This window comes from Heterocephalus glaber, unplaced genomic scaffold (assembly GCF_053883595.1).
Source record: "Heterocephalus glaber isolate CG9 unplaced genomic scaffold, H.glaber_assembly_v1.0 deba00001572, whole genome shotgun sequence".
Taxonomy (NCBI): domain Eukaryota; kingdom Metazoa; phylum Chordata; class Mammalia; order Rodentia; family Bathyergidae; genus Heterocephalus; species Heterocephalus glaber.
The window spans coordinates 22,447,615-22,459,753 of NW_028258357.1; the positions used below are offsets into that span (position 1 = coordinate 22,447,615).

General features: G+C 43.5%; 1 protein-coding gene across 4 annotated transcripts in view; it reads left to right on the forward strand.

The window, feature by feature from the left end:
* Positions 1–12,139, forward strand: part of Polr3b (RNA polymerase III subunit B) — a 98,255-nt gene that overhangs the window by 23,010 nt on the left and 63,106 nt on the right. For all 4 annotated transcript variants that reach the window (XM_021258380.2, XM_021258379.2, XM_004844810.3 and 1 more), the window contains exons 10-11: positions 1,321–1,443; positions 5,590–5,709. In XM_021258380.2, the coding sequence (XP_021114039.1) occupies positions 1,321–1,443; positions 5,590–5,709 (243 nt within the window). The remainder of the gene's footprint in view (positions 1–1,320; positions 1,444–5,589; positions 5,710–12,139) is intronic.

The following is a 12,139-nucleotide window of genomic DNA, read 5'->3' on the forward strand; positions in this document are numbered from 1 at the left end:
GTCTTCCTGCTGCGCAGCTAGAGAGGCAGGAAGCTGATGTTCTTTGTAAGTGAGCCTTCAAAGCCCCACATTTGGCCTCCACTTCTGTCTCCAGAAGCAAGTCCCTAAGTTAAGCCTGCGGTCAGGAGGGGAATTGAGCGTCCAAGAAGTTAGGAACATTTTTCAAATGCCATACAGGGACATGTCGCCTATTTAGCGTCCTCGTAAATCTTCAAAACTTTCGTAAGTTTGCATCTGATTCTAAAGTATCCAAATCAGATTTATAGAATTCAGACACCGGAAGGCCACATGTGGAATTATAGAATTTTGAGCGGGAAGGGCCTGGTCACGCCGTCTTGGCAGACAGATGACAGCTCTGAGGTGGAAGAGGTGTGAGACTTCGGGCTCTGTGCTGTTGGGGCTGAGCACGGCTGGCGTTACGTTAGGACGAAGCCCCCGATCTGACCTGAGGGAGAGGCCCCTCCCGCTGTTGCAGGTGGTGCCGTTGGTGTCCTGTGTGGGGCCCCCGGGGCTCCGCTTCCCTGCTCTTCAGTGTGGAGGAGCACAGCACTCGACAGGACCCTTATCTGCTGGTTCAGTCTTCTCTACAAAGAATTTTAGTGCAAACATTAACTTTTCCCTAACTTCTGAGAAGCAGATTATGACTGCCGAGAGGGGGAGTGGACTGCGCTCTGTGTCTTGGCGTGGCAGGGTTCCAGCAGGTGTGTGAGGCCGCATGTTGCTGCCGCCGCTTGGCCACTGCCACCTTGGAGCACTCGAGTGGGGCTCTCAAACCTGTGGAGCGTGCTCTTAGGCTTTAAGCATCTCAAACCCTGTGCAAGCCTGGTCTTGTACTTCTGGAGTAATGAGGTGAAACAGTTGTTAGGGAAACTTTTAGGGTGAATATGAATGATTTGACACTTTGCAGGAAAATTAGTCTTGTCACAAACCAGTTGGGCTTCTGCTCATTTTCGGCAGCACCTGCTCTCTGATCGCTTTTCCTTTCTGTTTGCCTTTGTCATCGTGACCAATCCTGTCCACTGAACCTCCGGGTCTCCTTTTTGCATGATCAAACTTAGAATAGTTAAAAATTCGAGAAGGTGGTACACACGCAGAAAATGCTTGCGAGTGTTTGTTTCCCTCTTCCTAATCAACGCTTCTGTTTCAGGTTCTTGTGCAGCCGTGCTGCGCTGCGCCGCCAGTGCCAGATGGCCCCGTTTCTGAGCGGGAGTGAGCTCGCTTAGAAGTGATACCCACAAACAATGCCAGATTAGCATAAGCAAATGTCAGCGCGCGAACACAAAGCCCACCACTCTGTGCTGTCTTTGCTTCCCTCCCTAGGCCATGGGTGTTGAGAGTGACCAGGAAATTGTGCAGATGATCGGGACGGAGGAGCGCGTGATGGCCGCGTTCGGGCCCAGCCTGGAGGAGTGCCAGAAGGCACAGATCTTCACGCAGATGCAGGTGTGTCCAGTCTGGCCTCTCGCCGAGTCGCAGCTGGGGACTGCGCTGTCCCTGACGAGGACCCAGCCTTGGTGGCCACCGGGCTGTGAGTGGGAGAGGTGCACGCAGCCTCCTGGCCTCACTGTTTGAGGGACTGCAGGAAGGGGTCTGCCCGGAGCGGCCAGTGGCCTGCAGTGTCTGACTCAGGAGGGGAGAGGGCCACAGGGCTTTTGTGCTGGCACAGAAGCAAGTGCTATTTTATTCCTTAGTTACCCAGTTGGGCTTTTTTATTTTATTTTTTTCCAGTGCTGGGGATTGAACCCGGGGGTGCTCTACCAATAAGCTACATCTCCAGCCCTGTTTCTCTTTTTGAGACAGTGTCTAATTAATGCTGGCCCCACACTTGTGATCCTCCTGCCTCAGCCTCCTTGAGTGCTGGGATTACAGGTGTGCACCGGCACACGCAGCTTATTTTTTTGAGACTCTGGCAGTTCTAATGTAGAAGGATTCTTTTTTTTCCCTTGCATTTTCTCCTTAATATCCTCCTCACTGGCATGTGTGCCTGCGTGCATGCATGTGTGGGTGCATCCATGCGTGTGTGTGTGTGTGTGTGTGTGTGTGTGTGTTGTTGATCAAAGCCAGGGCCTCACACATGCTCAGCAGGTACTCTACCACTAAGAATCCCTTAATATCACGCTTAATATCAGCCCTTAATATGGTGTTCATTCTCTGCTTGGCTTGCTTTAGGCATCCAGTTGTATCTGGTCTCAATCCCATTTCCTGAATTCCAGATTCCAGACTCAGGCAGCAAGAGAGGTCAGGAGGAGTCCCCATTGCCACTCTGGGTCTTTGTTGACCCTTTTAGGTGCTCCTGGTGGAGCCTGGGAATTTTAGGGTTTCAGAGATGAAGATAGGGAACCCTGGGTGTGTTAAACATAATAAAAATAATGGTACTTCCCTTCCCAAGTGGGGGAGTCCTGAAAGCCACACTGAGGGTCTCAGTCCATGTGTGGAAAGTGCTTTGCTAAGTATATGTTAGCGTTGCTCATAGCCGTCCCAGGAGGGAGGGAGGGAGGGAGGGAAGGATTCCCTTCTGCGGAACCACAGCAGGCCGTTCTTACTTGTCCACAGGCACGCTGTCTGCTCCATGGGTTTCTTACGGCCACATGTGAATTCCAAGCTACTGTTTTCTTGTCAGCCCGGGCACCAGTCGTGATGTGCCCACTTGTACTCGTTCCTGTGTGTTCTGAAAGCACAGCAGTCCTGATGCTTTCATAGACTAAGCCAAGAATTTGGGAAGGTAATTGTCATATGTCAGTATGTATAGCTCCAAAGCACACATCAGCAGTAGGGATTATTGTTGTCACTGCCATCTTCTTTTTCTACAGCTAATTAATAGTTGACTCAAATAATTGGGCAAGCAGCATCAGGAGAAGGTATTTGGGTTAGGGGCTTCTGTTTCTGCCCTTCATTGGACAAGAAACACTTGGTAGGCATGAATCTTTGCTACAAACAGGAGCAATAGTGTTCTGAGACCATAAGAAACCATACGTCTACCCCGTGAGCAGCAGAGCTTGATTCAGTTTGGGAGAATCTCCAGTCTTGAAAGCTGTGTGTGCTCTAATGCCCTCCGGGGCTTTACCTAGACCCATGATGCATTTTATTGCAAACATTGTCACTGTTGGTTAAATAACCCTACGCATTGTAAAACCATTTGAGCAGGGGTTAACAGTGGGTTGGAAACTCATACATTTATTTCTGGTAAATAGCTGCTAAAAGAAAATTTCAGCTAACTGAACAGATCAGGTCAGGGCCAAGAGGGAGGGAATGTATGATTAATTAGTTATATATGAAAGATAAGTGGAAGGGCTCCTACTGTATGCGTGGATTGAGGTGTGGATTAGTTGTTTGCAGCTAGCTGGTGAGAGGGTCAGAGGCAGGAGTGACCGAGTTGGTGACCCACTGGACATGTATTCTGGTTATAAAGACACAAATGTTCTGTGCTGATCTAAATGGGAATGCAGGAGGTGCACTGTGTTATGTGATAGAGCCTCTGCAGATTTGGCATTTCAGTGGATTACTTAACACTCATGAGGTCTTGGGTTTATTTTGTTTTTATTATGCCTTCCTTTTTAGGTTCTCTACCATTTCTTCTGTTCATGAAGCCTTCTCTCTGTTTTGACTGAGTACGTTCTATGTCATTGCAGGGGGTCTAGTGTACAGATGAGAAATTAGTTACTGCTATTCTTAGGGGCAGAGGATGCACTGGGGGTCTCAGTGTGGCTTCCTCGTGAAAACATAGGGCTGCGACTTACTGGCAGCATCAGTAGGTGGTCCCCAGGACAGTGGCCTTGTGCTCCATTAGAAGGGATTCCTTGGGCCGGGGATTTAGCTCAATGGTTCTGCCACCTGTCTCAGCGCAAGGACCTGAGTTTGATCTCCGGTACCAAAAAAACCCCAAACAAACAGAAAAAAGAAGGGATTCCTTGTTCCTGCATTGCTTCCTTAAAGAAGTGAAGAAGCATCAGCTTTTCCCCAGGGAATTGGGAGGTTAAAGATTTAATGAAGACAGCTCAATTTAGGGACAGCCCAACTGCCATTGCCACTCCTGCTGACTTGCCTTAGTTGGTTATTTAGTTATTGTTTACCCTAGGCCGTGGCAGCAGGTGTGCGGAGGGTTTGTCTGGCGCTCTGCTGGCCTTCCAACAGGGAGGATCCTAGAGATGTCCAAATCTTAGCACAGGGAGATCATTCCATTCAGTTGTAGGCGCTCTACCAGTCACTAAGAGACGAAGAGAATGATTAGAGTTCCCACTCACAGTCTAAAATGTGTGTGTTCGTAGGTAACAAAAGTACGGTGTGACGCAAAGGTGCAAGGAGTTACAGTAGCAGAGAAAGAGAAACGAGGTCAGGACCAACCCCGTTCTGCAGCTAGAACCAGGAATGTCCCACACAGATGACTGGGGTCGGAGCTCCAGGGCTGAGAACCAAGGATACCACTCCTTGCTTCTGAGGAGCTGAAAGCCAGTTTTCTAAAAAGTACATGGCTGTTATAGAATAAGAAGGGGCATATGGTCGTCTTACTGTGGAAATAGTCAAGGTTGCACTGGGAGCGTCACATTGTGTTGGTTTTGGTTTCCCTGGTAACCAGATGTTGAACCCTTTTGTGTCTGCACTGGTCATTGGTGTTTTCTTCTTTGTGAAGAGTTCAGATCATTTCTTCACTTTCCTTACTGAGTTGTCCTTTACAGCTGTTGATTCTGTTTCCTGTTTAAAGAAATCTTTGCCCACTCCAAGGTCAGGAACATAGTCTGTGATTTCTTAGAGAAGCCTCATACTTTCAGTTTTTGTGGTAGATCTAAAATCCATCTTAATTTTTCCATTTGGTACGAGGTAGAGGTCGTGGCTATTTTTTTTTAACTATGAATATTTAGTTGTGTCACCATCATTTGTTGAAAAGACCTTTCCGTCCTCATTGAATCGCTTTGGCACTTTTGTGCAAAATCAGTTCACCACAGAGTAAGTTAATTTCTGGTCTTGTCCTCTTCCATTGTCTGTCATTACGCTAGTGCCACTGTTCTGATTATTGTAGCTTCAAAACTTTCTCTGCATTGCTATGTAAATTATAGAATCTATAACTTCAGAACCAACTGATCTTTGCTTTTTAAAAATCCCGTTAGAAGTCTAATTAGCAAGTGTAACCTTCAGTTTATCTGGGTTTGTTTTCTCTCAGCAATGGTTTGTAGCTTTTGCGGTGGAGGTCTTACTTGGTGTGCTTTTTTTTTAAGAGAAAAAAGTGCCATCCCACAATGTTAGCTCTAGTTCTCCGAGTAAATGATTAATGGCTGTTACACACAGACTCACACACACACTCTCTCACACTTATCTGTGTTTTCTAAATTTCCCACAATGATCAGCTATAAATTTTACAGAAGGAAAAATATTTTTAAAGTAAGAAGGGAGCTGGTGTACTAGGCAGTGGTTCTGCTCTCCTGTCATTGATTTGTGATAGATGTTGATTTTTGATGACTCCTAATGCAGCTTTCTCTACAGCCAGGGCCCTTACAGAGTTCTACTCTTAGTTCTTTCTCTTCCTCTTTTTTGCTTATAATGTGTGTATAAATGACTTCCAGCGATGTCACCCAAACACTCTTGTCTGTTTTGTAGGCGTTAAAATACATAGGGAACAAAGTAAGAAGGCAAAGGATGTGGGGAGGAGGACCAAAGAAAACCAAGATAGAAGAGGCACGGGAGCTCCTGGCCTGCACCATTCTGACCCACGTACCAGTGAGTATGCTTTTTGCAGCTGTGAATGATGGTGGCTGTGGGTCCATGGACTTGTGCTAGAGGGTTGTGAACACGTTAGTACTGTTTAGAGCCTGTCACTGAGGAGGCAGTTCTGGAGGACGGTGTGCGCACTGGGAGACGCCTTCTGCCAGCAGCAGGTTCTTTGTATTCAGAAGCTGCGTCACCACCACCACCACCTCTCTGGGGCCTCTCCAGCGCACAGTTACTTTAGATCTTAACTAGCACTGCTACTGGGTTTCATGGTTTCAAAGGACAGAGCTGGCATGTTGCATATTTTTATTTTTTATTATTTGTTTGTTTATTTTTGGTACCGGGGATGGAACTCAGGACCTTGCACTTGCCAGGCAGGCGCAGCACCACTGAGCTAAATTCCTGGCCCTGTATGTGTTTGAAATAAATTGAAAAGTGCTTAGAGTGCCTTTCCTGTATACCTTTATTTAGTATTGTAAAATGTACCTGAGCTTACCGTTCTAGGTATGGTTCTTTGTCACTAAGTACAACCATCACTGCAGTAAATATTAAAATACTTGCTGAGTAAGTTCACCCCCCAGACCTTGGTTTGGAGTTGCTGTGCTCAGCCTCCTGCACTCACAGCAGCGAAGGCCCTTGTGACCACACCCGCCGGATGAGTCCTGTGTCCTCCGCTGGTTGGTGGTTATAGCGAGGTCTAGAATCAGTCTTCCGCCCTTGGAACTAGTGCCTGGGCTTTACTTTTTATTAACTCGCTGAGAGATCGGCCGTGCCAGCAGGGAGGGTGTCAGCAAGAGCCCTTCCCTGTTTACTAGGTGCGACTCCTTCTGAACTGCAGTCACCCTGTGCCGTGCCGCCTGCTAATTCAGGGGCTGCAGTTGGACCTGGCGGCTGTAAGGTAACAGAAGGCCAGGGGTCTGTGGAGTGCAGAGGGCTGCCTGGTGGTCAAAACGCCTGTGAGGAAGTAGCACCCCTCTCTGGTGCTGGCCTCAGGGTTGTTTGTGTGTCCTTGGTATCATCCAAAGAACTGAAAATTCTTTTTGATTACAGGCAACATTTATAGGTACATTTTAGGGACACATAATGGTAACACTCATCACGGGGAGCTCGCACCTGTACATGGTTCCTCCTGCGCCTCTTTTCCCATCCCTCCTCCCTCCAAGCCCCTCCCCTCCTATCCCATGCACAAAAGCTTTGTTTCCATTTTTCCTTCTATTTTCAATTTTCTTATCCCTCCTTTCCTTTCTCCCTCCCCCTCCCTTATTTCCCTTCCCATTTAAACATTTTCTTCCCACTTCCCGGTATCTATTATACATTTTAGTCCTTTTTTCCACTTTCGGTTTCTCACACCAGAGAAACAATGAGGTATTAAAACGTGTGTCCAATTTATTTCATTTAAGAATATGGTCTCAAGGTGCATCCATCCATTTAGCAATAAATGTCTGAAGCTCATCCTTCTTTATGGCAGAGTTGTATTCCATTGCATAAAAAACCCACATCTTCTTTATCTATTCGTCAGAACTGAAAATTCTTGACAGTAAAGCTGTCTCTCAACTGCATTTTAAGCTTTCTAGGATGAATAGAGAGATGGTTTGAATCTCAAAAGCACAGAAATGGGTAGTGGAAACAAAAAGAACTGTTGAGCCATGGATGTCATTGTTCAGATCTTACTTGCCAAGTGGCTTTCTTTAGACAAAATCTTCATTTTCCTAAGCTTCGGTGCTCTCAGCAGTGTAATGACCACAATGCCTCGTCCTCCCAGGGCTCTTGTGATGGTTGGGCCATAAGAAGCCTGTTAGCTCTGTTCTCAGCTTCCCGCAGGGCTCTGCTTTTTGTGAGGAGCTGTGGCTGGCCTTCCTGTGTCACTGTGGAGAACTCCAGGTTGTCGCAGTGTCTAAGTCCCCGGGGCGCTGCTGTGCTCAGGGCTGTTAGCTTCTGTGGGTGACATTGTCCTCTGCACGTTCACAGGGAACCTGAATTGACATTTTCTTTTAACTCTACCAACCACTTCTCACTGAGTACCACATCTTGTGTTTCTTACTTGAGTACTACCAAAAAATTCTAAGAGGCAGACCTGATTTACAATAAAGAAAGCCCATAATGTTTTTGTATTAAGGGTCTGGATTGTGGAGGTCTCAGTATGTAGTTCATTTACATTTCTTTCCTTTAAAAAATTTTATTGGTACATTTTAGGTATACAATATAATGACATTCATCATTGGAAATTTGCACCTTTACATAATCTCTCTTGGTTCTTATTTTTCCCCCTTCCCCTGCCCTCCCTTCAACCCCTCCATCCCTCCCTATTTACAAAAACTTTGTTTCTTCATTTTCTCATATTAATTCCATTCCCTTCTTTCCTTTCCCCTACTCCTCCCACTTCCCCTTCCCCTTTGCCCCTTTTCTTCCTATTTCACATTATCTGTTATACCTTTTAGTCCTTATCTACATTTTCAGTTTCTCACACCAGAGAAACTATTCAGTATTTGCACATGTGTGTCCTATTTATTTCACTTAAGAGTATTGCCTCAATGTGGCTCCATTTAGTTATAAATGTCTCTAATTTCTCATTTTATATGGCTGAATAGTACTCCATTTTATAAAAAAACCCACATTTTCTTTATCCAGTCTCCAGTTGATGGGCACTTGGGCTGCTTCCAAGTTTTAGCTATTACGAACCGTGCCACTATAAACATGGTGCACATATATCACTGTGATACTATTCTTTTAATTCTTTGGGGAAGATTCTCAGCAGGGGAATAGCTGGGTCAAATGGGACTTCCAGTCCTAGTTCTTTGAGGTATCTCCATACTGATTTCGACAGTGGCTGTACCAGTCTACACTCCCACCAGCAGTGGAGCAGGGTTCCTCTTTGCCCACAGCCCTGCCAGCATTTGTTATTGGTTGATTTCATGATAGCAGCCATTCTTTCTGGAGTGAGGCGGAATCTCAGTGTTGTTGTCATTTGTATCTCTCAAATGACCAGTGATGTTGAACATTTTTTCATATGTTTATTTTCTATTTCTACTTCTTTCTACGTCAGAGAAATGTCTGTTCATTTCAGATGCCCATTTTTGGATTGGGTCTTTAAATTTGGGAGGTCTGATTTTTTTAAGTTCTTTATAGATTCTAGATAGTAGATCTTTGTCTGAGGAACAACAGGTGAAAATTTTTTCCCACATTGTGGGTTGTCTCTTCACACTGTTGGTGGTTTCTCTTGCTGTGCAGAAGCTTTTTAATAAGAAGAGATCCTACTTGTTGATTGTGCTAGTTCAAGGGCAACTGAGGTTTGTTCATGAAATCTTTTCCTACACCAGTGGCTTCAAGAGTGATACCTAACCTCTGTTCCAGCCAGTTTAGCATTTCTATTTTAATATTTAGATCTTTAATCCATTTCAATTTTAATTTAGTGCATGGTGAGAGATATAGGTCTCATTTTAATCTTTAGCAAGTTGAAACCCAATTTTTCCAGCACCATTTATTAAAGAGGCTATCTTTCCTCCACTGAGGGTGTTTGGCTCCTTTGTTGAAGATGAAGTGGCTGAGTGTGTCTGGCGTTGTTTCTGCATCTTCTAATCTGTTCCACTGGTCCTCAGGTCTGTTTCTTTGTCAGTACCATGCTGTTTTTATCACAGTAGCTTTGTAGTATAGTTTTAAGTTGGGGGTTGTGATACCCCCTGCCATGTCTCTGTTGCCTAGGATTGCTTTTACTATTCTAGGTCTCCTCTTGTTCCAAATGAATTTTTGGATTGTTTTCTCAAGGTCCATGAAGTATACTACTGGAATTTCAATTGGGATTCCATTGAATCTATATAGCAGTTTTGGAAGTATGGCCATTTTCACTATGTTGATTCTTCCTACCCAGGAGCAAGGGATGTCTTTCCATTTTCTGATATCGTTTTCAATCTCTCTTTTCAGAGTGCTATGGTTTTCAGAGAAGAGGTCTTTGATTTCTTTTGTTATGTTAAGGGCCAGGGATTTAGCTCAGTTGTTCCGGTGCCTGCTTTGTTAGGTTGATTCCTAGGTTATTTCAGTTTTTGGATGCTATTGTGAAAGGAATTGTTTGCCCTATTTATCTGTCAGTGAGTCTGTTCGTGTAGAGGAAAGGTATTGAGTTTTGTGTGTTGACCTTGTATCCAGCTACTTTACTGAAATTGGCTATTAAGTGTATAAGACTTTTGGTGGAGTTCTTGAGCTCTTCTATATAAAGTATCGTGTCATCTGCAAATAATGAAAATTTGACTTCTTCTTTTCCTGTCTTTATTCCTTTTATTTCTTTCTCTTGTCTAATTGCTGTGGCTAATGTTTCCAAGACTATATTGAACATGAGTGGTGATAGTGGACATCCTTGTCTTGTTCCTGATTTTAGTGTGAAGGATTTCAGTTTTTGACCATTTAGTATGATATTGGCTGATGGATTTTCATAGATGACTTTTATCAGATTAAGGTAGAGACTGTGTATTCCAAGTTTTTGTATGGTTTTTATTATAAATGTGTGTTGGATTTTCTCAAATACTTTTTGTGCATCTGGTGAGATGATCATATGGTTTTTGTCCTTGGCTCTATTGATATAGAGTATTACATTGATTGATTTGCATATTTTGAACTATCCCTGCATCCCTGGGATGAATCCCACTTAGGCAGGGTGTGTGATCTTCTTGCTGATCTTCTGCATTCTATTTGCCAGTATCTTATTAAGGATTTTTGCATCTATGTTCATTAGTGAGATTGGCCTATAATTCTCTTTTTTTTGTTGGGTCTTTCTCTGCTTTGGGGATCAAGATGATGCTTGCTTCTAGGAATGAATTCAGGAGTATTGCTTCCCTTTCAACTTCATTGAAGAGTTTGAACAGTAATGGCGGTACTTCCTCTCTAAATGTCTTGTACAATTCATCAGTGAAGCCATCAGGACCCAGGCTTCTCTTAGTTGATAAGTTTTTAATTAAGTTTTCAATTTCATTGATATTGGGTTGTTTACAATTTTTAGGTCATCTTCGTTCAACTTTGATAATTCATACGTATCTAGGAATCTGTCCATTTCTTCCATGTTTTCCATCTTATTGGCGTATAGGTTCTGGAAGTAGGTATTGATGATCCTCTGGATTTCTTCTGGGTCCATTGTAATTTCATCCTTTTCATCCCTAATTGCCTGGATTTGGGCCTTTTCTTTCCTTTTTCTGATAAGGTTGGCAAAGGGTTTGTCAGTTTTGTTTATTCTTTCGAAGAACCAACTCTTGGCTTCATTGATTTTTTTGTATCGTTCTCTTAGTCTCCATTGCATTGATTTCTGCTCTGATCTTTATAATTTCCTCTCTTGTATGAGCTTTGGGTTTGTCCTGCTCTTCTTTTTCCAGAAGCTTGAGGTTCAGCGTCGGTTGTTTAATTGGGCTCACTCTGTTTTCCTAATATGAATATTCACTGCTATGAATTTCCCTTGTAAGACTGCTTTCATTGTGTCCCATAGATTCTGATATGTTGTATTGTCATTGTCATTTAATTGTAGGAACTGATTTCTTCTTTGTTATTATTATTTTTTTGGTTCCGGGGATCAAACTTGGGTCCTTGCGCTTGTGAGGCAGGTGCCAGAATCACTAAGCTAAATCCCTGGCCCCTGACTTCTTTAATTTCCTCTGTGACCCATTGGTTATTTAGAAGTGTATTGTGCAGTTTCCATGTGTTTATGAAATTTTTGCAGTTTCTTTTGCTATTGATCTCCAATTTCATCGAAGTATGGTCTGACAATATACAGGGGATAACTTCAATTCCTTTGGACTTACTTAAACGTGTTCTGTGAGCGAGTATGTGATCTATTTTGGAGAATGACCCACGTGCAGCTGAAAAGAATGAGTATTCTGATTTTGTGGGGTGGAACACTCTGTAAACATCTGTTAAGTTCAATTTTTCAAGAGTTTGATTGAGTTCTAATATTTTGTTGTTTATTTTTTGTCTAGTTGATCTATCTGTTTGTGAGAGTGGGTTATTGAGATCCCCCACTACTATTGTATTAGTGCTTATATCATTTTTCATGTCCATTAGTGTTTATTTTATATAGTTGGGTGCACTAGTGTTTGGTGCATATATATTAATGATTGTCATCTCTTCCTCTTGGATTGTTCCCTTTACAAGGATGTAGTGTCCTTCTTTGTCTCTCTTAATCAGTGTTGGTTTGAAATCTACTTGATCTGCAAAGAGGGTAGCTACTCCTGGTTTTTTTGGGGCTCCTGTCGCATGGAGTAATGTTTTCCACCCATTAACTTTCAGTCTATGAGTTTCTTTGTGAATTAAGTGTGTTTCTTGTATGCAGCATATTGTTGGCTCTTGCTTCTTGACCCATTCTGCCCCTCTATTTCTTTTGATTGGTGAATTGAGACCGTTAACATTGATGGTTATAACTGATACATATTGACTTATTGTCATGACTTTTTCTTTCTGTTGGATT